At 53.7% G+C, this 26,925-nt stretch overlaps 1 protein-coding gene across 3 annotated transcripts in view; it reads left to right on the top strand.

Annotated features, from left to right (window-relative positions):
* TMCO4 (transmembrane and coiled-coil domains 4) overlaps positions 1–26,925 on the top strand; it is an 89,612-nt gene that overhangs the window by 49,745 nt on the left and 12,942 nt on the right. The window contains exon 14 of one of the 3 annotated variants that reach the window (XM_057305313.1): positions 20,952–23,019. The exons of 1 other annotated variant lie outside the window; for it this stretch is intronic. In XM_057305313.1, the coding sequence (XP_057161296.1) occupies positions 20,952–21,025 (74 nt within the window). In that variant the 3' untranslated portion in view covers positions 21,026–23,019. Of the gene's footprint in view, positions 1–5,748; positions 6,086–20,951; positions 23,020–26,925 lie in introns of those variants that run through there. One more of the 3 variants, XM_048221938.2, reaches the window with a different exon arrangement.

Below are 26,925 nucleotides of genomic sequence, written 5' to 3'. Positions count from 1 at the left end.
TAAGGACAGTGTCGTTGGATTTAGGGCCCGCCCCCCCAATCCAGCATGATCTCATCTCAGGATCCTTGACTTTCTTACATTTGCATAATTCAATTACATCTGAAGATACCTTTTCCAAAGAAGTTCTCATCCACAGGTTCTGGGTGGTCGTACCTTCTGGGGGACCCACCATTCAGGCCATGACAAACACCTCTGGGTGTGTGTCTTGCTGTCTAATGACATGCTTTGAGTGTTGGGGCAGTGGAAAGCTTGAATGCCATTGCTTGGACCTTGGGTGGGAAAGGTCCCCAGGACAAAGTGCCGGTTTGGGACAGATCTGTCAGCGGGGCATAGCTGGGGGAGGGAAGTGCAGAGCTTGGGGCCCTGCGAGTGGCCCACGATCTGCGGGACCAGTCTCACCCGTCTCCTGGGGGAACACAGCAGCAGCAGGCCCCTGAGGCAAGAGAAGGAGCTGACTCGGTGACCCCTGGGCCTGGGAGCAGAGGGTGGGAAGCACAGAGGGCCGGAGTTCACCCAGCGGGCTCACAGGGGATTTCCTGAAACTCCTCTCTGGTCCTTGGCTTCCCGACTTCTGGAATGGAGTTGTAATACCCAGCCTGTGTGCTTGCGTTGAGGTGCCCTGCGTGTAGGATTTCTGTACACTGTAAACGCCGTGTTGCCCAAACTCAGCTCCGGGATGTCCGCTTGCAGCTTCCGCTCTCAGAGCTGCTGCCAGCCTGACGCTAGCCCTGTAGACGGCCTCCGGCCACTCCTTGGTCAGCCCAAGCGTGTGACCTGATTGCTGACCCATTGCCAACAAGCGAGGAGGCGTGGGAATGTCTGCCGTTGCCTGGACCTGAGGGGGGTCGGACGAGTTGGGGCTGACTGGTGTTATCTTCAGCGTTGGCCTCCCCGGAGGGCGTGGGAGAGACTCTGGAGCTTAGGGGCCTCGTTCATTCATGTTCTTTCTGTTTTGCTAAAATGTCTCCCTTCTTGGGCTGAGGACCAGAGCTGTTTTCCCGGTTGCACAGGTGCAAGGTGGGTGTGCTGTCCTTGGCATTTACCATGGAAGGGCCAAGCCCCTGGGGGTGAGCCCTGCAGAAGGGCCTCACATCTTCTCTGTGTCATTTTGGAGGACCCCGACCCCCACCCCACTCCCTCATAGCTTTCAGCAGCCCCCTTGTCACTTGGTTTTGTCTGTGTCACTAAGCAATGGAGAGGCACCTCTGTCCTATTTCCAGTAGCTTTGGTTACCCTGGGACCACCACACAGAAGGGCCTGGGGAGCCAGCTTGGAGCTGTGTTCACCAGGAAAATCCAGGCTGGGGTCAGAGGTCAAGCAAAAACCACCCAGGAAGCCGGGCTGAATCTGGGGCTCTGCTGAAGGTGAGTTTCCACTTCCACCATAGAGAACATCGTACTTTCTGTATAAGTTCTTCTCCTAACTAGACATCACCAGAGCAGAGCAAGTCAAAAAGACATCCCTTACCTACCTTTCCTGCTCTGCCTGGTACAAATAATCCACCTGGGACCTTCTGGCCGGCTGGGAGGAACCCCCTCCCACTGTGTCTCCCCGCCCTCAACTCTTCTCCCCTGCGGTAAAGGGCTTTGTTGGACCGCAGCAGTGCCATTGGCTCCCCCTGCATAATGCCATGTTCTGTGCTCCGATGACTTTGTGCAAATGAAAACTGCACCATCAGAATCTCTCAGGAAGATTGGGGGGATGGCATTTCTCATACAGGACACAGGACCTTTGTGAAAAATATGTGGGTTAGAGAGAGGCAGGATGGGTGTACCAGTGAGCTTTTGCTCCAGTGATATTGCATAACAAGCATCTCCCCCAAACTCAGAGGGTTACAAACGCACCAAATATTTCCATGCTCAGGCTCTGGTTTGGTTGCTCTGGAACAGACTCTGTTTCTGGCCATGGGTTGGACGGGCTTGGCCCCCAGGCTGCGGGCTGGGCTCACATCTGCCCCGGGTGCGTTCGTCATGGTGGGGTTGAAGGGGCAGCGGCCCCCCGGGGCATGTTCCTCTCAGGGTAGGTCACTAGAGTGCCAGAGCCAAGGCAAACCCGCGTGCACGTTTTAGACCTCTGGTCCTGCCACGTTTACTAATAATCTGTATCAGCTATTCATTGCTGCAAACAACCTCTCCAAACTTAGTGGCTTGAAACAGCAATAACTGGGTATTTCTCATAGTTCTGTGGGTTGGCTAGGAAAAGTTCCTCTCCTCCTCGTGCCCGGGCTCGCTCGTGGGGTGGCGGTCAGAGCTGGAGTGCTTGGAACATGCGAGCTGGCCTCCCTCACTGACTGGCCGCTGGCTGGCATGCCTCAGACCTTCCCGGCGGACCACGCATCCTCCCCCAGGCTCGCCTGACGTCCGGACGTGGTTCTCTCTGGGCAGCGTCTCAGGTGGGCAGGAGTGAACGCGGCAAGGCCTCTTAAGACCAGGTTCCAGAACATATCACTTCCGCCACATTCTGTTGGTCAGAACAAGTCACAAGCAGGATCAGATTCAAGGGACCAGAGGGGAAATCTGTTCCCCAGAACGGGAGGAGTGGCAAAGAGTTTTTGGCAATCTTTAATCTCCGCACATTCCCTTGGCCAAAGCAAGTGATGGCCAAGCCCTGGGTGGTCGGGGTGGGGCAGGGCACTCCTCCCACCATGGAGGGGAGGGGAGCAAATATTCGCCAAAGGGCAATCCAGACTGTGCCAGAGTAAAGGGAGCCTGTCTTTGCAGTCCGCTGAGACCTGGATCTGAGTCCTGCCTCTGCTCAGCCGGGCCGCTGGGGTGAGGAAGGTCACCTGGCTCCAGAAGCCTCACTCTCAACCCCTATGCTATACTTTGCAGAGGACCTTGACCTTGAACGGCAGGCAGGGGTCATCCAATGGGGCTAAAGGGAAGAGAATTCCAGAGAGGCCAGCATAGCAAAGGAGGGGTTCTTGGGGTGTCCAGCGTTTCTGTAGCCTTGAAAAGGGACCAAGGTGGGACAGCAGGAGATGGTTAGGACAGGAACCTGGTATAAGGTCTCGAATGCCAGGCTAAGCAGCTGGAACTGACTGGTTAGATGCTTAGCCTCTGAATCATGAAGGAAATGACTAGCTGAACGGGTCCTGTGAACGGAGTCCGAGCTGAGCCGCCCGTCATTCACCCACGTGCCTGTGTGCGCGCGCACAGTCTGACACTCTCCTCCGCTGTCATCTCATGTCATCCCCCCCAGCAGCTCCATCAGGTTGATGCCGGTGTCGTGCCCATTGTACAGATGAGCAGACTGAAATACGGACCTTAGGTACCTTGCCCAAATCACATGGCTAGCGGGTGGCAGAGCCAGCAGTCCGACTAGAGGCTGTGAGATCCCCACCCCAACGCCAGACCATCTGTCCAAGCCACCGTTCCCTTCTTGCCTCAGCTTCTTTCCCAGCACTGGAGTCACTGCTAACCGACTGTTTACGCGTCAGCCCCGCCGGCCCACTAACCTAGGAGTGCACAGCCGAACTACCTGGGCAATTCTTTTCCCAAAACATAAATGCCAGGGCCCGACGCGGAAGGGGTCAGTCACCCCCTGTCATGGCAGTAGCTCCCCTGGGCAGCCGTGATGTGCAGCCCTGGCCGGGAACCACAGCACAGACGGCGGCAGGGGCACTGCTTCTCTTTCTCATCCCTGCCTCCTGAGCCTGTCACCTGCTCACATCTGGCACGTACTAGGTACTCAGTGGTCCCGTGATGAGTGAACCAAAGAGCGATGAGCCCCACCACGTGTCGGGGGCAGGGGTCTGCAACTCAGCCTCCCTCATTCTTGGAGCTCCTTGCAGGGAAGGACCATGTCCTGCTCAGCTTTGTGCCCTGCCTGCGCCGAGCACAGATGCTTGTAAGTTTTGCAGGAGAAAGGGAGGCCTCTTTATGTTGGTAGCGTAGCTCGTCTGCATTTTTTGAGAAAACTTCTGAGTTTTATTTTTATTTATTTATTTGAAAGATTGTATTTATTTGAGACACAGCATGAAAGAGAGAACATGAGCGGGAAAGGGGGGAGTAAGGGCAGAGGCAGAGGGAGAAGCAGACTCCCTGCTGAGCAGGGAGCCCGACGCGGGGCTGGATCCCAGGACCCTGTGATCATGACCTGAGCCAGAGGCAGAGGCTTAACTGACTGAGCCACCCAGGCGCCCCTGAACAAGTCTTTATTCCTGATCGTTCTGATCATTTCCCCCCGTTAATAACGTCCCATCCCACCCTGTATCTGGACGGGAGGCGAGAGGGCTCTGGTAACCCTCTCCCTTGACCTTGGTCATGGACACTCCAGGGGGTCTGTCCCTTGGTTAGCCCCGGCTTATTCCCAGAGTAGCGGCAGCTGCGTGCACCTCAGTGGCGACGTGGCCTGTCACCTGTCAGTCTCAGACAGATGGCTCCTCCCGAGCCCGGGGTGTGCAGGCTGCTTCACGCCCTTGGCCTTCTCAGCAACTCCACGTGGAGGGGCGATCTCTCCAAAGCTAGGCCTCAGAGCCACTTATAACCACCCTCCCCCATGGCCCTTTCTCTTTCTGGAGAGGAAGTGAGGGAACTCCTGATGGCTCCCAGAAGTGGGAAGCTGAGAACAAAACACACCAACCTGCAAAGGGGAGCTGAAAGGTCCTGAATCCGGAGGACAGGACTCCCCGACAGCCTTGGGGGGGCGGGGGGGGTGGAGGAAGCAGACGGGGACTCTAGCAGCATCTTGCGGGCCAAACTTCCTTAACCCACAGCAGACAGTAAAACAGAAACGCAGACGCACACATGCTCACAAAATACACACGTGCTCACACACGTGCGTGTTTACACACACGGCCTCCAGGGAGGCCCTCAAAGCCCATCTGTGCAGCCCTCTTACCAGCAGTCCGGCAAGCGCCTAGCCTCCGGGGCTCCACAACCTACCCTCCGGTCCCCAGTCATTCAGCAGACCGGGCAGGGCAGGGGGGAGGGGAGCAAGATGCCGGTCTGGGCGGTCACGCGGTGACAGGAGGCTCGGCTGTTCCCCACTGAGGAGCTGCCAGCCTAGGGGCCGCGTGCCTGTGGGCTCTGCACTTAGAGCGTCTGCTTGGAGTCCCGGACCCAACACTCTGCAGGTCGCCTGACCTGTCCCCACTGCACTGATGTATGTGACACACGGGATAATGATGGTATCTCCAGGGTACCTGGGGGGCACAGTTGTTGCGTGTCTGATTCTTGATTTCGGCTCAGGTCCCGATCTCGGGGTCGTGAGATCGAGACCTGCCTTGGGCTCCATCCTCAGCGCAGAGTCTGCTTAAGACTCTCTCTCTCGCTCTCTCTCTGCCCCTTCCCCCATCCCATGTGGGTGCACTCTCTCTAAAATTTCTTTTTTAAGAAATAATAGTACCTTTGGGGCGCCTGGGTGGCACAGCGGTTAAGCGTCTGCCTTCGGCTCAGGGCGTGATCCTGGCGTTATGGGATCGAGCCCCACATCAGGCTCCTCTGCTATGAGCCTGCTTCTTCCTCTCCCACTCCCCCTGCTTGTGTTACCTCTCTCGCTGGCTGTCTCTATCTCTGTTGAATAAATAAATAACATCTTTAAAAAAAAAAAAAAAAAGAAATAATAGTACCTCAGCGAGGTGGTTGTGGGGTTAGACACAACAGCGTGTGTAAAATGCCAGCCCGGGGGAGCCCCATTCCTACTATGCAGGGGCCCGTCCGAGGAAGTACCGCCTGCATCGCGGACCTAGCCCAGGAATAGCTGGCCTCTGGTTTTGGTGCCCACCTTCTCCCCTCTTCTCCACAGCGCCTTCCCACAGCAGGCCTTGTGTGACTCACGGGGCATCTTCAAGTCCCCAGCTGGCCGGGATCGTGAAAGAATTCTTCCGCCTCGGCCTGGAGCTGCTGCTTCACGTCGAATTCCTTGCAGCGTGGCTGTCTGGTTTCCTGCAGCCCTGCTTGCTTGACACCCAATTCATCTGCGCACTGAGGAGGCCCTGTCCTGGTGGCGGGAAAGCCGTCATTTTCTGAGGGAGCGGGTGTAAAAAAGGGATTGCTGTAACGCATTTGAATCCGCTCATTGTTTTCTGGAGTCCCTTGACCCCTAGTAATGAAATGTAGCAATAAATCCAGAGTCACCCGGAGCCCATAATGCTTCGGCCGGCCTCCCCCTCCTCCCCACGGCCTCCTCGCTGCAGCTCATTCTTCCTTCTCTCTCGCCCAAGAAAAGCTGCCTGCAGAATTAACCTCTTCACGGCTTCCTCTCCCCTTTTGGGTGATGTCACACACAGAAGGGGACATGCCACTGTTCATAAGGTACCGCTCACCACAGGGCCTGCCTTACTCTCGGGCCTGGTGTGTTCAGCTTCCTTTCGAAGAGGTGTCTAGACTACAAGCCCCTTGAGGGCAGGCACCATGTCTGACTGGCCTCCGTGCCTCCTGTACCTGGGATGACACCACCAGAGTGTCAGCTCTTTAAGTGACTTGAACTTGAAGTATAGCGTTATAAGCATTCACACTGTATCAGTCAGGATGGGCTAGGTTATGCCACAGTAACAAACATTCCCCAGATCTTAGAGGTATAACATGACAAAGGTTCACTGCTCACTCATGCTACCTGTCCACCGTGGGTAGGCAGGGGCTCCGATCTCTGCCATCACTCTGAGACCCAGGCCGATGGAAATCCCATCTCAACACCCACTTCCTCAGCAAGAGACAAGGAGCATATTGAGTCACGCACTGGCTTTTAAAATGCTTTTCCCTGGAGGGGTGCCGGGGTGGCTCGGTCAAAGTGTCTGTCTCTTGATCTCGGCTCAGGTCTTGATCTCGGGGTCGGGAGTTAACCACCTAAGGGACAGAGCTGAGGCCAGTATGGAGCTGGGTCCAGTCTGGCAGGGGTGGGGCCCAGGGAGATCCTGGCCAAAGCTCTGAGTTCTGTTGATGGCCATTGGCTCCAGGCTGCGTGCACGTGCTGGGCCCAGAGAATCAGAGGTGAGGACCTGGTGAAAATGCCTTGAAAATATAGAGCTGCCCACAAATGGGAAGGACTCTGGGGATCATGATAGCGCTGGGAGTGACAGGTGCCGTCACGGAGGCCCAGCTCCCGGCCTGGCTTGCACCGGGAGATTTGCATCATGCTCTTCAACCCCCCAGCAACCCGATGAGACAGGTAATTCTGCCTCCGTTTTTCAGATGACAAGAGATTTGGTGAAGGAGGAGTATGTGCCCTAGAACCAAGATCTTGAAACCTCTCTCTGACTCCAGAGCTCCTATTTCTGTTGTTATTTGGGGCCCCTCCTGGTTGGATGTTTTCACTCAAAGCAGCAGCTCAGCTCAGACCTGCCACACGGAAGCACTCTAAATTAAAGTCACTCCATCGGCCCCTACACGTTCGGCACCTGCTGTGTGCCGGGCACTATGCTGGGCCCCAGGGGGGTGGCAGTGAGTAAGCCAGTACAGCCCCTCTCCCCGTGGAGCTTAGAGGCCAGTCTGCCCAAATAACCTGCCGTCGGAGACTCGAGTTGGGGTCTTGCAGGATGGCTGTGGAGGTCAGCAGTGATGTGAAAAGCACATGGCACATAGTAGGTACTCGGTATGGGAAGTTCTTACTGTCCTACTATCCCAGCTTCTAGGGCGGCCGCCTGGTTGGGGCTGACATCCTTTTTTTGTTTTTTAAAGATTTTATTGATTTATTTGACAGAGATAGAGACAGCCAGCGAGAGGGAGAACACAAGCAGGGGGAGTGGGAGAAGAAGAAGCAGGCTCATAGCAGAGGAGCCTGATGTGGGGCTCAATCCCATAACGCCAGGATCACACCCTGAGCCGAAGGCAGACGCTTAACCACTGTGCCACCCAGGCGCCCCTGGGGCTGACATCCTTAATCTGAGTGTCCTGCCCTTATAGGGGGACCACGGTCTCCCGTAAGTACTTGGCTGAGAAAACAGAAGGAACCACAAGAATCCAGCTCCCCTCCCCCTCCCGGACATAGTCAGATGCTTAGCAGGGCTTCCAGGGCTGCTGTGCTCCTCCCTCGGCTCCGGGCAGGTGGCTGGAGTTTGCAGGTGCTTGGGGGCTGACCCACACTCTACCCACAGAGTCTTCTCCCTCTGCATCCCGATTCTCAGAGCGGCCGTACAGCATACTCAGATGTGCCCCGGTGGAACGAGAAGGATCAACTCCCCCTGAGAATCTCTTGGCTTCTGGATATTTGTTTTTAAGATTTTTTTATTTCTTTATTAGAGAGGGAGACAGAGCATGTGTGTGAGTAGGGGGAAGGGGTGGGGGGTGGAGAGTGAGAAGCAGACTCCCCGCTAAGCTTGGATCCTGACTCGGGGCTCCATCTCATGACCCTGAGATCAAGACCGGAGCCGAAACCAAGAGTCGGACACTTAATCAACTGAGCCACCCAGGCGCCCCGGATGAGTATTCTGCATGCTTCATGTGGCCGAGGAATCCCCTCTTCAGAGAGCAATAAACCCGGGTTCACCTGGGCTTTGCCGAGCCCCCTGCTCCCTGTCTGCGCAGCTGACTCATTGCAGTCCTCCTCCTCATCCTGGGCCTCTCACCAGCTGACGGTTCGCGGGTACTTACGCCGTGCCAGGCACAGCTAAATACCATACATACCGTATTTTATTCAATCCTCATGATAATCCTGCGAGACTCTCCCTAGCCCCATTTTACAGATGAAGAAACGGAGGCTTGCAGAGATAAAGCACCTAGCCCACGGTTGCAGGGCTGGTAGTGATGCGGCAGGAGCTTGCCCCCACCGTGGCTGGCCCGTGCTCCTACTCGTGACTTTGGTCGCTGAGCCTTACAGCAACCTAAGGTCCGGATAATTATCTCCATTTTGCAGCGAAGGTTCAGTGTGAGACAAAGCGATGTTTCCAGGTGCGTCCATTAGGATTTTTTGGTTGCAGGGCCATCAGCTGCCCTTCCCTCCGAGCCACCCGTGCCCAAGAAAGAAAACTGCACGTTCAGGGCGACCCCTGTCTGTTTGGGTCAGGGCATCCTGTGCTGTGTCCCTGTCCTGCTGCCCAGAAGGCTCTCGTCGTCCCCCCACCCCAGGCCTGGCGCCAGCTCAGACACAACCTTTTCAAGACACGGCTCCAAAACCCCGTCCTCCATGCTCCTCGTGGAAGGAAGTCTCCGGAGCAGTTAGAAAAGAAAAGGTGTTTCTTGGGGCACCTGAGTGGTTTAGTCAGGTGAGCATCCGGCTCTTGATTTCGGCTCAGGTCGTGATCTCAGGGTCGTGGGATCGAGCCCGCGTTGGGTTCCACACTCAGTGGGGAGTCTGCTTGCGATTCTCTCTCTGCCCCTCCCCTCCCACACACTCACTCCGTCTCTCTCAAATAAGTAAATAAATCTTTAAAAAACAACAACAGGTGTTTCTTGCAAAAAGGTGCAAACTAGTCAAACTTCAGAAGGCCAGGCTTACCAAATTGCGTACACACACACACACACACACACACACACACACACACGGCAGGCTCTTAAAGGGAAGACACACACTCATGAGTCCCAAGGTTACCCATGTTCATCGGCTTGTTCTTGGTAGACAAACAGCCATGTTTTCAGGAGGCTCTGGAAGCCACATGGGGCGTCTGGGTCTTCAGCCCTCAGCGCACCAGATGCTGGGGACGGAGTTGTTCTCATGGGGCAGTCCGCAGACGGTGGGAGGTGCTCGTTCACTTTGGGAACTAGAACTGATGAGGTGACCCTCTCGTTTTGGCTTTCTCTCAGAGGATACGGCGTGGGCTTGCTTCTGTGTGCCGTGTTGGCCACGACAGGACGCGACGTCGTGCTTAGGCCTAGTGGTTCAGTGTTATTAGCGGATCCTCGAGACAGCCTCACAAGGCCAGTATTCTTTGTCCCATTTTACAGAAGGGCAGAGAAGGAGGCAGAGACCCAGAGGGCCGAAGGGATTTGCCCGAAGGCAGAGCCGGGAGGCAGCAGAGCAGAGATTCCTGCCCAGTACCCAAGCCCTAAGTGGGGGGCATTCTGCCTGGGTGGCCTACAGGTCTCCCTCCTCGACCAGAGGGTGGTCAGCCTCATGGAGGACCTGCCGGTTGGGTTCAGCTCTTCCCCAGGACTTGGCCCATAGGAGGCGCCCGACACGTGTTGGTAGTTGATTCAAGGAGGCCCGTGAATGGAGGCAGGAAGTCCACCCTGAGCGCTGCCTACAGAGGGCAGTGCACAGCCCTCCATGACCTGGGCCAGCCTCCCAGTGACCCTGGGCCCCTGGGCCCCTCCGCTTCCAGACTGCCCAGCAGGTGTGACCCGCCAACACACTCCCACCCCGTGCGATGATCCTGCCCACTGCGAACTGAGACAGAATGTGCACCTGCCAACCAGTGTTTGCCTTTGGGCAGGAAATGCATGGAGCCAGAATTCCCAGAGATGAACGGGCCCCTTCCGATGGCCCATCTGCCAGCTCACGGGATGAATGTGCTTTGGGAGTGACGGACCCTCCAACCAAGGGTATTTCTGGCTCTGGCAGGTGGCAGGGGTAGGGGAACGGCGCCTGGTGCCAGGAAGAGCCACCGTCCAAGTACTCGCTGAGAGGCTCTGGGCCCCAGATCGTAACGGATTGTTCATTTTTCTATGTGTTTGCTCTAAAAGGTTTCAAAAATTAAGTAGTTGGAAAGCGAGCCCAATTCAGACTGACTCATGTTAGCCAACTGAGCCAGGAAATGGCTGCGTGAACGAAAAAATCAGCCCTGTTTCAGTTTATTGATGCATTTATTCTCCTCTTCGTTCCAAAAGGATTTGACGGGAATTAATTAGAGGCATTACGTATTGGCCCTGTCCACGTAGTCAGCGAGACACCTGAGATGCGCCAGCCCTCCTGTCGGCACATTCACTCCGCGAATGAAAGCCTGCCGGGCGTGCTGCGCTCTGGGCCCTGGAGTGCGTTCGTGAAGTGGGTCCTGGGCACCCCCATCCCCGCTCTATCTGTAAGCAGGCGCTGCCTGGTCACTTTTCCTGTATCTTCAAGATGCAAGGGATTGTGGCAACTAAAGCAGATGACATCAAGAAGGAGCACTGGACCTGGAGTCTAGAAACCCGAGTTCAAATCCAGGCTCTGCTCGTTACTCTCTGGGTGCCCTGAAGGCAAGTCACTCCACCTCTGAGCTTCAGGCTAGTTGGCAAAGTCAGAATACTGATGCGTGTCAAGCTGGTCTGGATTTAGTAACTTCTCTTTACCGAACACTTACCACGTACCAGGCGCGGTGCTAAGCACTTTGCATAACGTACAAACAGCGCTAAGATATAGGTACTGATACTCCTGCTTTCCTGTGAGGAGGTTGAAGGCAGGGACTCTGCCATTCCCTTCTCCCCTGTGTCACCAGCCCCTGGGACGGGACCTGGGACATGGTCCCAGGTGCGATCACGGATGTATGGCGACCCGGGGTTCAACTCTAGCCCCTTTCCCTATCGCGGATGTGACAACACAGTGCTTGCCAGGCAGCGGACCCTCAGGAAGTAAGAACTCCTTTCTCCCTTCTCCTCCGTTAGCGTATCCAGGCAGATGTCTCCGAGACCGTAATGCGCATGCTTCTGAGCTCGCTGTAAGACAGGAAGACCTTCAGATGCCAGCTCCCAGGGGAGGAATGATTCAGCAGAATGTGGGATCCATTTGCTCTGTTCGTCTAAACTAACGGGGTCTTTCTACCAGGCGTGGCTGTGATTAGGCCACTGACTCCCTTGAAAGGCACTTGCATCCTCTTGGGGACGCAGACACCCTTGACTTTGGCAGTTGCCACCTGCTGACATGCATTTATTCACACGGGGATCCTGGGTTGTCTCAGTTGTATGAAGAAAGCAAGGATTGGAGGGCTTGTCTCACCTGGCCTCTGGGGCCTGGCCTTTCTGCTACACCGTCAACCGCAGGGCAGAGCCCCCAGTGCCTGCTGGATGAGTCCACTTACCTCCAGAAATCAAACTGTCTTCCTGGCCTGTCTTTCCTACCACCCCATCTAGCCACTTGTAGACGTGCTTCCTCCTCCTAACTGAAATATAGGAGGGTTAACTCTGAAAAGTCATAGAAGAGTCTGCCAATAACTACCCAGAAGGCCACAGATCTCCATGCCACAGGGTTAAGATGATGGGCTCAGGGTCAGAGAGCCCTGGGTTGAAATCCTGGCTCCACTGCCAAGTCTGTGACCCTGTGCGGGTGACATACGTTTTTCAAGCCTTCCTCACGGGTGAAGTAGAGCTAATGATACCCGCCTCGTGGAGATGCAATAAGGATAAAGAAAACAGCACAGAGTAGGCACCTTGCACCAGCCTGACCCGTAGGAAATGCTTGCTCACTGGCTATGATACATACAGCAGGTGGTTTGAGTCTTGAAAGCATTAGAACATTGGCAGGGCCGCTCAACACTCAGTCTAACCACAGTTTGATGATCCAGGGGCATTTCACAACATCCGTGGGGTCGGTCAGCAAGGGCGTCAGTTCATTCTCCCATCCCATGAACACCAGGAAGTAAAGACGCCGTACGCAAGTTCCAAGGGCTTGTTCGGAATCCCCTGGTTCAGGCGTCCATGCATACAGGATCCCCTTGGCCTTATCCGTCAGGGTGTCTACCGACCGCGTGTCTACCCACCGCTGCCTAATTGCTCCTGGTGACAGGAAGCTTACGACTCTGCCCCGGGGTGGTTAGGAATTTAGGAACAGGTCGGTTTCATCTGCGCATCAATGGCTTGTGGCCTGGGGAACGTCAGGCTCTGTCTAGGGCATCTGCTGAGGCTGTTCATGTTCAGATGTTGTGCGGGCAGGGCGCTGGCACGGCAACAGAGCCCCAAGCCCAACAGCCCCTGGGCGGCCAGCACGTCCCCAGGTCTGCTCCTGGGATTTTCTGACACATGATTCTGTCTGTTTTGCACCCAGAGCTGATCAGAGTCCCATCAAGCAGACTCAAAGAAACAGTGCTGGGAACTGAATGCTGATTCATTAGGTCACCAATAATTGTCACCTTCCAATGACAGCAGATGGAGCAGATGTCCCTGCTCACAGCCCAAGCTCCTGGGGAAGCAGATCATCTGCCAGAATTTCCGTGGTGAGCACAGAGCTAGGGAGGGGATGGTCTCTAGGAGTGTTCCTTTTCCTGGCCATGCTCGGCCCTGATGACCACCCCCAGGCTCCTGGACAGATCCCACCTCTCATGGCCATTCTCGGTTTCCTTCCCTCCTGGGCCTCCCCTTACTCAGAATTTTGTGTAAGTAGGTTGTCTGTTTGAGTCCCAGCTGATAAGCGTGGAAGAATCCAGACACTGCAGTGAAGGACCGCTCCCATGGGAGTTGGGTAGATTCCAACCAGGAAAGAAAACACCGCAAGTCCCATTGATTTACATATTAATTAACCATCTCAGTTCACAGCATTCTGTAACGGAACCTGTTGGGGTTTTTCCCTGTAGCTAAGGTGCCCGCGGTCATCAAGCCTGCTTAGCAGTATCATCAAACTGTCGCATTACAGAACATGGCCTGGCCTGTTTTGCAACAGAAGATAAAAATGTTCCCACCTGTGGGTCAGTGTGTCCCCCATACTTGGCATTTTAATGACAGGGTCTGAGATTTGGGGCCCCTGTCCCTGCCACCCAAGCACAGGATGTCCCCGTGTGAACGCTAACCTTTCAGGTCTCTAGAACGTTCTTCATTATAGTTTATTTCTTCTGCCTTTTTTTCACTCACCTTCTCAAACGTCTGTTTATTAATTTGTGCAAAGCCCCATCTCCTTCCTCCAAGGCCTTGCAGGACTTCTCAGGGAATACAACCTCGAATGCAACAACTTATGGGTAAACATAAACATCAGGAGCAGAAAGAACATGTGTGTGAGTAGAGGCCTGAGCTGATCGGGAAGCTCAGATGCAGGGGAGCAGGGCCCGGAGCAGGAGGAGCTCGGACCCCGCAGCCAGGCCTGGCTCCGAATTCCAGCTCACTCGCTCGGCAAACCAGTACAGGCATTTAGTCCCTGTGCCTCAGTCTCCTCGCCTGTGAAATGGGTCTGGTAGTGCTTTCTCCAGAGGCTACGCAAGGGGGATAATGTAGGTCCAGCACACAGCAGAATGGCTAGCAAGTAGTTGGCATTCGGCAACCACTAGGTTTGTCACTGTCGCTGTTATCATATGTTCTGCGTTTACCCAGTTGTGATAACCGAGCTGTGCGTTTCGCTCTCAGCTTCCCAGCCGTCAAAGCTGCGGAAAGCCACGACGGCAGAGTTCTCACTTCCGGGAGGGGGCGTGGAGATGCCGGGTCCCCAGGGGGGCGAGAGGCTCCGTTTCCCCCTCTCCCCCCCCCCCCCCGCCTTGCTCGGCCCGAGAGCGCACCCCCTCGCCCTTTCGGAGCTGAGCGCTCAGACTCAGAGCCTCAAATGTCTCTCGCTTCGGCAAGCTAGACAGGTCTCGACTGGAAGTTGCCAGCCTGGAACTGCAAGGACCGTGTGGTGGCTGGGAACGATCTCCCCAGGGTGCCTCCTAATTATCAGGAAGGTTGGCGCAGGGGCTTCTTTGGACACTTAGGCGGCAGGTAATGATCTCGAGCTGTCAGGAGCAGCCGGGTACTTGGGAGACTGCTAATTAGGTGACAAGTCCCCAGTTGCATTTCCATTTGGGTGATTTTACATTTTGTCATTTAGCGGTTGCTGGAGGTTAAGGCTGCAGAGACCGTGGTTGAGCCTGGATCACAGGCTCAGACAACAATGGAAAGCATGGTTTTTAGTTCGCCCTGCTATACTCTCCTGAAGTTTGATAGAGAACAACGGCTCATCTCCAAAACAAGAAACCAACTTTCCAAGGTGGAGGGTGGGGACGGGGATGGATGTTCGTTGAGCACCTGCTGTGTGCCGGGCAGGAACAGGACCCATCTCCACCTTGGAAGGTGTGGGCATTATTACACCTGGAAGCAGGTGTTGCATTTTCCATTTTTACCGATGGGGAGCCAGAAGCCCAGAGAGGTTAAGTGACTTGTCCAAGGGCACACAGCTAGTAATCTGGGATTACACACGGTACATCTGGAGTGCTAATGCAGGCACGTCTGACTCCAAACCATTTCCTGTGAACCCTTCTCTTATGTTGTATCTCATGATAAGCTCGCCACCCTCAGGTTGTCTATAATCTAGTTAAGAGGGTAGATACTAGCTTTAAGACATAAATAACAGTACCAAATGCTACATCGCCTAGGCCTAGACAAGAAGCGGTTCAGAGGAGAGAGCCTTTCCTTCCAGAAGGCAGGGATGGCTTCAGGGAGGAGGAGGCAGGCTTGGAAGATAAGATGAGCCTTGACAGGCTGGGAGGAAGACAGGATGCCTCTGAGCCCAGCATGGGCAATAGCGAAGATCCAGAGGGAGGAAGGTGAACAGTCTGCAGAGGCCAGGCGACCAGAACCCAGGTTTCTCTGGGAAGTTGGGAGAAGTAAGGTTGGAGAGGTGAGCTGGGTGCAGAACTCAGAAGCCTGACCTGTCGAATGGAGCACAGAGACTCGGATGCAGGCGCTGTCTCGAGTCTTCGATATTAGCACCTCTTTGTCTCGCTGTGTTGATTTATCCATCAGCAGGACCTCCCACGTGCCAGGACCCGTGCAGGGCTCAGGGGCCAGAGGTTAGCCAGACTCCAACCCCACCTGGGGAGATCTCAGAGGCGACGGGACCTCCCTTGCCACCGCACTCCCTGTCCATCCTTCGGCATCCCCGCCTGCGGCTGCACACTCTGTGCTTCCCCAGGATTGGGGCTGGGTGAACCGCACCGCACAAAGGCGCTGACTGCCCTTCCCACGTAGTGTCATCAGCCATCACAGGTGGCCTGGGAGGGAGAGCTGTGCTATCCCTGGTGCTGAAGAGAACAGGCTCAGAGAGCCCGGGGAACTTGTCCACCGTCACACAGATGTAAGTGGAGACTCCCACAGCAGGCCTCTGTCTACTGCCCACAGGGACCCTCGACTTCTCCCTTTCATTTTTAAAGATTTATTGAGAGAGAGAGCGAGCATGACTGGGGGAAGGGGCAGAGGGAGAGAATCGTTGAGCCGACTCCCCACTGAGCATGGAGCCTGAGTCAGTTCTCGATCTTACGACCCATGAGATCATAACCTGAGTTAAAACCCAGAGTCGGGCAGGACGCTTAACTGACTGAGCCACCCGTTAATTTTTTTATCGGAGAGTTTACCCAACCTGCCCAGACTGCACAGCTGATAAAGGCAGGGCCAGGGCCAGACCCCTCTTCTTATGGCTCCTCTCAGGGGTCCCCGGGGGGACAGGTGCCCGGCAATGTGGTCAGCCCACCCTCTGGCAGGGCAACCCCCCCAACCTGAATGGTATTCAGGAAGCCCCTAAGGTAGTGCCCGGCCCTGGAGGCAGCTGGAGCATTTGTGGTCGCCACAGCACCACCTTGTGGTGGGAAAGGGCTCCTCCAAGCCCAGCGTGGGCTAGTTTCCAGCGAGTGCTGACTGGGAAGGGTCTACGGGCTGCCCTCATTGAGGGCTTGTGCGGAGCCTAACAGCTGCTCCTACTTCCCGAGAAATTCCCATGCCACCCAGTTATAGCCTTCCTGTATGCATTTATTAGGCACCGAAGATACAGAGAGGGGAAGGAACTGGTATTTATCCAGTCCCCACTGTAACAGGTGTTTCCAGACCTTGTCCCGTGGAACCTTCCCAGCAGCCCTACAAATTAGGGATTCTTGGGCCACATTCCAGACGAGGACACGGAGAGGTGCCCTCTGGTCCCGACTCCCCCAGCCAGGTGGCTCAGACCTCTGCTTACACTGCTTGGAGCAGAAGCGCTTCCTGTCCAAGCACGACTGCCCAAAGTGGGCTGCCATTTCAGTGACCTCATGTTTTTGCAGAGGAAAATCAGGAGGAAATGGTCTGATCAAGAATTGCTTAGGGGAGCCTGGGCGGCTCAGTCGTTAAGCGTCTGCCTTCAGCTCAGGTCATGATCCCAGGGTCCTGGGATCGAGCCCCACATCGGGCTCCCTGCTCAGCGGGAAGTCTGCTTCTCCCTCTCCCACTCCCCCTGCTTGTGTTCCCTCTCTCACTGTCTCTCTGTCAAATAAATAAATAAAATCTTAAAAAAAAAAAGAATTACTTATAAGAAAATACAAAGAAAAATCGAATCCCATCGGTGACGAGCCACCTTTTTTGTAAACGACCAAAATTCTACAAAAGCAGGGTTGTGTGGCACATTTCAAAAAATGAAGGGGAACTCAGGTGGGGTTGTTTTTGAGAATTCCACAGCATCCCAGAGGACACCAGGAGGCCCCTGCCGGGTGAGAGACCCATGTGGAGAAAGTCGTTGGCAGAGAGGTGGACAAGCAATGGCCAAGTTCATGATGTGTGCCCGGTGACCTGGGCTTAGGCCCAGAGGTCCATAGATGCACGCCCATGCTCACAGGGACATTCAAAGATGCTGGCTGCTGCTGGATCTTGGCCATTCCAGAGTCTGGGGCTCTGCTGTTTGGCGGGGCTGCTCATGCAGGGAGATGCAGAGTTTGTCCTACAGACTTCTTACCACCAGCAGGTCGATCCGTGCTCTCTGCCCTGACTGTCCTTCGCCAGGGATCACTGCCCCGTCCGTTTCAAGTGGAATAAAGAGTTGTAAAGCAGCACTCCCCAAATTAAAGGAAATCATTCAGAGATGAGAAGCAAGGAGAAAGCAGAAAATGAGACCTGTAAGCATGTTCCCTGGCTAGAGGGAGGGGGAAAGGAAATTGGGGGAATTCAGAGACACAGGACCATGCTTCACTTGGATTTAGGGTTCAAATGTATACCACCTGCAGGATTCAGGAATCCCCACGTGAAAAAATTGACACCAGACTACTCTGGAGAAAATAGGTCCTCAATCCAGACCACACAGATGGATCCCATATAAGACCAGGTTTAAAGATGAGCTCATAATCCAGACTTCTAAAACACATAAGTTAAAAACCACCCTGTGGGACAGTTACAGAAAAACAAGCATCAGGAATAGACCCTGAGTCATTGATAGAACGGTCTGGAAGGAGCCCCCCCCCCAAAAAAAATAAGTAGGTTTACAATTATTAAAGACCTAAATTAAAACATTATCAATAAGTTGAAAGTAGAAGACACCAGGGGGGAAAAACACAGGGAGATCTGAAAATAAATCAAATGAAACTTCTAGAAGTGAAAAAACAAAGTCATTGGAATGAAAACCTTAGTGGATGTGTTAAACGGCAGATTAGACAAAGGGAGAGAGAGAGATCATGAGTCGGAAGATTGATGTGAAGAAGTTACCCAAGATGCACCAGGGAAAGGTAAGGAGCCAGGATATGGAGAGAAGTTCGGAGCTTAAAGGTTGCCTCATATGAGCTCTGAAAGAAGACAGTGGGAGAGAGGTTCAGTTTATTGACTGAGCATTTTCCAGAATTGATTCCTGAGATTCAAGGAGCATGAGCCTTGAGCAGGACACCTATTTTACCCCCACGCCCACCATAGTGAGATTGTAGAACTGCCAAGATGAAGAGAAGATTTTAAAAGGTTGGGGACAAGGTCAGGTAGAAAAGATCACTTACAAAGAAAGCTCAACTAGACTGGTGAGACTTCTCAAAACAACAATAGAAGCCAGAGGAAAAAGAAAAAGAACAGTCGATCTAAAATTCTATATTTGGTGAAACTATTGTTCAAGATAAAGGACAAAATACAGCTGTTTTCAAACAGACCTTTGCTGCAATAACCAGTGAGGAGCTATTCAAAATGCAGTGGATGGGTCCCTGGCCAGCGGCCCCGTCGGTGGAGCGAGCGACTCTTGACCTCGGGGTTGTGAGTTCAAGCCCCACGTTAGTGTAGAGATGACTTAAAAAAAATCTTCAAAACAACAACAAAAACGAAAAGCAGTGACAATTACTGCGACAAGAGAGAGAACATCTAGCACAGTGCCCAGAACCCAGGACCGCACTTTCTCTCTCGCAGCAGTATCTGTTCACCCACTTGGTTCGGCAAATGTTCCAGAGATTACCAAAACGGAAAGGTCACGTACCCTTGGCCTGGTGCACACATCAGGATATGAACCTTTTAGCAAAGTTTTTAACCTGCTAATGTGTCTCCCGAATCAGCCAAATTGGAAACGTTCGTCTTGGCTGGTTGTATGTGTCCTGTGTTTAATATACAATTTTGGAAGATCTCACGGTTGTCCATAAACATGGGTTTGGGTTCAAGGTTCTGTTGGATAGCCAAGGGGAAAGGGACGGGAGAGTAGGAGAGATAGTGTCGGATTAATCAAATGCCCTGATGCCACCTGCTGTGTGAGCCGGGACAAACTACTCCGTGTCTCTGAGGTACGCTTTTCCCGTCGTGGAGTGGGAGTAGTCCTGCTCAACTCCTGGGACCCTTATGAGGAGTAATGAAATAATATGCGTAGAAAGCACTTAGCCTCTCCCAAGGTGAGCTGTGAGGACAATAATGATAAACAAAGGAGGGGGATTATAAAATCAAATTCTAGAATTTTGTTTACCAAAACCAAAAAAAAACAAAAACAATAAAACCTTTGCAGCCAGATCTCTCTCTCCAGTTTCATTCCCAGCCCCTACGAAGTTGGACCAACATTACCACCCCTGATGTCTGCAAGAGAAACCCAAGCCAAGAGAGCTTGTGAATGCGCTCACACAGCTATGTTTCAGCCTCCTGGCCCTTGAATCCCTAAGCTGCCCCTTGGCTGAAAACTATTTCGGGCTGCAACTAGATGCCAGCTGACATGCAGAACAGACGGCCGTTCGGTCAGCTGGCCCTTTCATCTCCGTGATAGCGGACATCGCATTGGATGTGATTTATTTCCCTCACATGGAACTGCCCTCACCAGTTGCCTTGTCCTCAGACAGACCAGGCTTTTGTGCCCTGGATGAGAGCGAGGAGAGGCCGGGCATGCAGATGAATTTCCAGGGTCCTGGGGTGCTGGTGTCAGCCTTACCGCTTTGCCCCGCCAAATCAAAGAGACGGGAATCGAAGGGGGGGATAAAGGCTTACTCATTTCCCAGATCCTTACAGTCTATCCAGACGGGCTCCCTGAGGCGCTTCTTTCCAGTGTGAACCTCATTCCTGGGGGGGCAGGGGACAGTCAGAGCCTCCCTTTCTCCAACTCCCTTCCTGCCCTGCCACCAGCCTCCCTCCCTGTCTGGCCACCTCTGGCCGTGTATTTAGTGTGTGTGTGTGTGTGTGTGTGTGTGTGTGTGTGTGTGTGTGTGTATCTTTGGAGTGGATTTTGTTTGTGTTAGATGCAGTTCATATCATTTCCTTCAAGGTTTGTTTTCTGGACCCGCAGTCAGGAGATAATTTCCTCTTTGGTTTCCCGCCTTATCGCTCCCCGCACACATGGCCCCCTGCCAGGAGGGAGAAAATGCTGCTTTTTTTGCTTCTCAAGTTTGAGATCCTTTGGTCTTTGCAAACCAGGGGAATCTCATTATCGACAACGTGATAGGCATGTGGGAGTGTGTGATGTCGCCTTTCCAGCCGTTTGATGAGATTTCTGTGAACTCCGGGGGGGGGGGGGGGTTGTTTGGAAACACCTGGAAAGCTCTGCACAGGGCTGCCTCACTTGAAGAAAGCCCATTGTATGGACAAGACACAATGACAAAGGGGAAGCTAGGAGGGGCCGTTCCCAGTGACAAAGAGTCCCCTCATTGTACAGGAAGATTCTCCACAGGGCTCTTTGGAAGAACCGACCCTACTTGGTATGTTGTAGGAATGTTTAGTTTCACAAAAACTTAAATTTGTATACGGTTTTCAAGACCAACACTATAGTGAAAACGAAAGTTTGCTGTCACACAGAAGCTGTCTGTTCTCGGCTCTTGATTTTTTTTTTTACAAGAGGGAGAGAGGAGGGGGAGGGGCAGACGGAGGGAGAGAGAGAGAGAATCTCAAGCAGACTCCATGCCCAGCGCAGAGCCCAATGTGGGGCTTGATCTCATGACCCTGAGACCATGACCTGAGCCGAAATCAAGAGTCAGACACTTCACTGACTGAGCCCCCAGGTGGCCCCAGCTCTTGATTTTTTTTTTTTTTTTTGAAAAGCTAAGACAATCTTCAGAGGGTCAAGTGGTAAAAGGATCCCATCAAGCAAGCCATGGGAACTGTGGGAAGCCTGAGAAGCATGCTGGACAAGACATACACTGATTTATCGAGATTCCGGGAGCATACTTAATTCGACTGACCGCACGCTGAAAGATGGTTCGATGGTCAATTTTATGTTACGTGCATTTTATCACAATTTCAAGTTGTGTTTAAAGCGAAGTAAGTGAGGAGGTGTTGAACCCCCGTTGACAGCTCTTCAGCTGCTTCTCCGCAGTGACTGTGTTCTCATGCCACCATCTACCCAGCGTCACCGCTGTCCCCTCGGCAGAGCCACAGCAGCGCCCGCAGCCAGCAGCCGGCTACAGACAGCCCTGTCTCCATCAGCGGCCGGGCAGTCTGCAAAGAGACAAACACACGGCCTCACTCCGGCCCTGGGGAATTGCTATTCTTCTGTTCTCTCCATCTGCCAGATGAGGCAGCTGAGAAGCCACATGATTGAATAACCGACCTCCGTTCAGACCGCGGCAATGCTGGGATTCGAACCCACGTTTTTCTCAGGCCACGGGCCAGGCCGCTTTCCCTGGACCCGTGATTCCCAGCCTTCCTGAGCACGTGGGCCCTTTCGAAGGGCAACCATCTTCACAGACCTACCCCTGACGGCAGTCCTATTTTCAGGGTCTCCTGGTTGAGAAGACAGCGACCTTGACCGGGAATCCTGTGAGTCAGCACGGCATCCTCGTAGTCTGGAAATTATGACACCTGATGTGTGAGTCACTGGAGGCATTTGATTGGCCGACAGCAGTTGGTGTTTGTGCAGTTTCTTAGGCCCTCAGAGTCGCCCCAGATCTTTGCCCCCCACCCCTGGAGATCAGGCACCCCTGAGCTGCACCATGAATCGGCTAAAGGGGCTGGCGACCCTAAGTCTTCTTAGGTAGGCTAGACGCAAGGGAGTCAAGAAATACAGCTGACATCTGGTTCTTCTTGGGAGGGCTACTGTGGGCCTTTGGATCACGTCGTCTGAGGCGGGGGGAGGAGACGGGACCAGTGTTAGCTTCAGAAGGACCCTCACTCTTCTGCCCCTTGCAGACTGCGGTTGTGCTCAGTAGCGCCTGTTCCCCCGGAAGAGAGCTCTAGAAATGAGCAACTGGAGAGCTGAGAACAGTGGTTACTTTGCTTGCTTTCATTCATTCCACAAATAGCTGTCAAGCCCAGCATCTGGGCCAGGTGCTGTTGCAGGCACTGGGGATTCGCTAGAAAACATAAAAAAAAAACAATCTCAGCCCCTGGGGAGCCCACATGCTAGTAGGAGACAGACTATAAATGAAGCTTTTAAAAAGCAAAACAGGAAGTCAGGTAGTCGTAAGGGCAATGGAGAAAAATCGAAGAAGGGAGGTGAGGCACGCGGTGGGGTGCCTTTGTCCTCCCTGGGAGGGTGGCAGTTAAGCCAAGAGGTGAGGGAGGGTGGAGGTGTGGAAATCAGAGGAGAGAGCGTTCAGAAAGAGGGAACAGCAAGGCCCCTGTGGCCGGAGCAGAGGGAGCAAGGAGAAAGCAGGGAAAGGTCACGTGGGCCTTTGAGGGCTGTCACGGTGGCTGACTCGTACTCCAGGGGACGTGGGATCCACGGGAGAGTTTTCAGCCCAGGAGTGAAAGGATTTGACTCTCCTGCAGCCTAATTTACATACCACAAAATCCCCCATTCTGAATGTACAATTCAGTGATATTTAGTCAATACCCAGAGTTGTGCGGCCATCACTGTGACCCAATTTCGGACCGTTCCCATCACCCCCCAAAGATGCCACGTGCCTACGACTTGCATTGGAAAGGGATCGCTTGGGCTCCTGTGTCAAGAATAAAAACAAGAGGGGCGCCTGGGTAGCGCAGTCGTTAGGCGGCTGCTTTCGGCTCAGGGCGTGATCCCGGCGTTCCAGGATCGAGTCCCACATCGGGCTCCTCCTCTGGGAGCCTGCTTCTTCCTCTCCCACTCCCCTGCTGTGTTCCCTCTCTCGCTGGCTGTCTCTCTCTGTCAAAATAAATAAATAAAATCTTTAAAAAAAAAAAAGAATAAAAACAAGAGGTAGAAGCAAAGAGAGCGTCGGAAAGAAATGTTTTTCACCACACGTGTGAACGACAGAAAAGACTAGAACTGGAGAGGTAAAGATGTGACTGGCAAAGCTTTTCTTTAACTCCTGGGGGCTCAGAGCCTCCTTTCCACCAAAGTTATAACAGGGTGGAGGGCCTCCAGCTTTAACAAAGCAGGATATTTTTTAAAGATTTATTTATTTGGGGGATACCTGGGTGGCTCAGTGGGTTAAGTGTCTGCCTTCGGCTCAGGTCATGATCCCAGGGTCCTGGGATGGAGCCCCGTGTAGGGCTCCTTGCTCAGCAGGGAGCCTGTTTCTCCCTCTGCCTGCCACTCCCCCTGCTTGTGCACACTCGCTCACTCACACTCTCTCTCTGATAAATAAATAAAAATTTTTAATAAAAAAATTAAGATTTTTAAATTTTTATTAAAGAGTGAGAGAGCAGGGGAGGGGGGCAGAAGGAGAGGAAGAGAGAATCCCAAGCAAACTCCACACACACAGAGCCCAATGAGGGGCTCGATCTCACAACCCTGAGATCATGACTTGAGCTGAAACCAAGAGTCAGTCGCTTAACTGACCGAGCCACCCAGGCGCCCCCACAAAGCACGATATTAATAACACACAAAGGGTTGTTTTAAAAAGAGAAATCTGGGGGGCACCTGGGTAGCGCAGTCGTTAGAGCGTCTGCCTTCGGCTCAGGGCGTGATCCTGGCGTTCCGGGATCGAGTCCCACATCGGGCTCCTCTGCTGGGAGCCTGCTTCTTCCTCTCCCACTCCCCCTGCTGTGTTCCCTCTCTCCCTGGATGTCTCTCTCTGTCTAATAAATAAAAAAATAAATCTTTAAAAAGAGAAATCTGGGGCACCTGGTTGGCTCGGTCAGTTGAGCATCCGACACTTGACGGCTCAGGTCATGATCTCGAGGTTGTGAGATCGAGCCCCGCGTTGGGCTCCGTGCTTAACACAGAGTCTGCTTGGGACTCACTCTCCCCCTCTCCTTCTGTCCCTTCCCTCGCTCGCTCTCTGTCTACAAAATAAATAAACAGATCTTTAAAGTGAGAAATCCGAGCCTTAAAGGCCACGTCTCCTGACTTGAAGGTGACTGAACCCATGTTGGATCCCTGCTTCCCTTTCCATCAAAAGTCAGTTTGTAAAGCTATAGAACTATCTTCATACCTTAAAAATTCACGAGAAGAGGGGCGCCTGGATGGCTCCGTCGGTTAAGCATCTGACTCTTGATTTCAGCTCAGGTCACGATCTCAGGGCTATGAGATCGAGCCCTGAGTTGGGCTCTGCTTAAGATTCTCTCTCTCCCGGGGCACCTGGGTGGCTCAGTTGTTAAGCGTCTGCCTTCGGCTCAGGGCGTGATCCCGGAGTTCTGGGATCAAGCCCCACGTCAGGCTCTTCCCCTGGGAGCCTGCTTTTTCCTCTCCCACTCCCCCTGCTGTGTTCCCTCTCTCGCTGGCTGTCTCTCTCTCTCTCTCTCTCTGTTAAATAAATAAATAAAATCTTAAAAAAAAAAAAAGATTCTCTCTCTCCCTCTCCCTCTCCCTCTGCCCCTCCCCTGCCCCCACAGATGCACACATTCTCTCTCTCTCTCAAAAAAAAAAAAAATTCGCAAGAAGAAAAGTCGATGGTAACAATAGGAGTAAAGCCAACCATGTCTCAGCAAACATTCATTGTCCCTGCAGCAAAAAGGCAGTGAGGACAGTGTTTGATAGTAAAGCAAGACCTGAGCAAGGATTTTCTCTATTTTACCCGGAAGAGTGAAATCTTCTGGTATTGTGAGGTTTGGGACCAAACAGTGAAATTTGATCTTTGTTCCTTTCCAACATCTATGACAGCAGCCGGCGTCCTCTTTGTCCTGACCCCAGATTTCCCTCCTGGACCATCCCATTCCCAGGAACGGGCAGGTGGTGATGACCGACCATAGAGGAGCCTGCCTTGGGTGGGTCTAAAGTCATTCTCGCTGACTTCCCTCAGCTAACGCCTGTGCATTACCAAGAGCCTGCCACGTGGCTTGCCTCCGGGTTTGCAACCTCGCAGAGGGCAAACCCTCTTTAAGACACGTGTCTGAGTGTGGCAAACGGCTTGAGGAAGGGCCAGCCAGGCATCATTATGGGTTAATGTGTTTCCAGCTCACTGCCCACCCTGACTTGATTTGGCTGCGTTCTGGACCATTTTGTGAGGTTCAACTACTGCTCTCAGTTCAATGTCACAGGCAACTACCTTTCTGGCATTTCCTAACATCTTTTTTGTAGACACTTCCAGGATCCTGGCAGTGGCTCGGGGTAACCGATCAGGAATGCTGCATTGCCACTGCTGGCCACAAGGGGTCCCTGCCCTCCGGAGAAGGCGAGATCATGTGGGGCGGAGCAGGGGCCTTGAGCCGCCAGCCCCCAGAGAGAGCTGCTGAGCTCCCATCACTGGCCCTGGGTCAGCAACCTTTTGGGACTCTGCGAGCAATGGTGACCCACATGTGATCACGGTGCTTCATGTTGTTAGGGCAAACAGCAGAGAGCATGATCCCAAGGACCCCGCCCCACCCCGTCCAAGCAGTCTGTGTTCTGGTCTCCACTTTATTCTCCCTATCTGTGTGACCTTGGACATGTCCCATCCCCTCTGAGACCCAGTTTCCTCACCTGCCAATAGCAGGGGTTAGGATAAAGTCCCATTCTCTGCAGCCTGGCCAGCCACAGAAGCACGTGAAATAGCCCTTCTCTCGAGGGGCCCCTGGGTCATCCTTGCTGTTCAGCACACACACGGCCAGCCTCCTGAAGTTTTAAATCCTTCTGCCAGGTTATCGTCTCCCTGGAAGCAAAAGGAGTGAAGTCCGAATTCTGTGCCATGGCATCTTTGAGCATCAAGACAGGGGAGCCCTGAGAACGCGTGATACTATGGGGGTTCTCAGACACCTGTTAGCCCGGAACCCTTTATCCAGAGCAGCGCTGAGCTGGAATCCCAGACAGAGAACAGTTGGAAGCACTCTGCTTAGAAACTGGGACCCAGAGAGAGGAAGCCACCAGGGGGCTTCGCGGGAGGCAGAGCAGAGCGGTCCCTCTTGGGCGCGTTCCCCAGGAGTGACACGGAGCATGCAGCTTCCCGGGACATGCAGACACCCAGAATCATAAGAAAGAGCCATCCTTGGGGAGGCGGGGGAGCAGGGCAGCGGGGAGGCCACCCTCGCTTCCCCTGCGCATCGCCTATGCTGGGCTCTTCCCACGCCGTGACTCAGCTCTCCTAAAAGACCCTCAAGGCCAGTGTCGTCGCCCACTTGTGGACTCAGAGAAGTTCAGTGATCCGGCCCAAGTCCCATACTCAGAAGTCATTTGAAGCCAGGGCTTTACAAAGGTTTTGCAAAGTACACGTACCAGCTCCCCTGGGAGATGGCACTTGACTTCCCCTTCATTCATTCATTCACATCTTCACTGGGTATCAGCCACAGGCCAGGCGCTGTTCTAGCCCCGGCCGTATGGCTGGGACGGAGGCAGCCAGGGCCCGGCCCTCACTGCACCTAGACCGACAGAAACAAGCGGTACATGACAAGAGGAAAACCACAGCAGAGGAGGGAACAGAGAGTGATGGGGGGGGGGCGTGCGCCCCTCTCACCAATCACGAGCGGCGTGTCTCAGGGTGTGCCCGGTGCCCGTCTGCGAACTGCTGCATGGTAGTCTGCCCCGAGAGGGAAGAAAGGCTGCTGGCCTCTCTCTGTGTTTACAGGACAAACCGTCCATGGGCCCGCCCTGGTCTGTTGAACCGCACTTTGAATAACCCTGCCCAAAATATATCCGAGCCATCAGTACAGCCGATGGATGTACCCCCGGCCCCAGGGCCCATCGGCCCCCACCTTCCCTTCCCTCCCGCCTTCCTGCCGTGCCGCCAGGCCCCGGGGAACT

The sequence above is a fragment of the Ursus arctos genome, unplaced genomic scaffold, assembly GCF_023065955.2.
Source record: "Ursus arctos isolate Adak ecotype North America unplaced genomic scaffold, UrsArc2.0 scaffold_32, whole genome shotgun sequence".
Taxonomy (NCBI): Eukaryota; Metazoa; Chordata; class Mammalia; order Carnivora; family Ursidae; genus Ursus; species Ursus arctos.
This window is presented reverse-complemented; position numbering and strand designations above follow the sequence as displayed.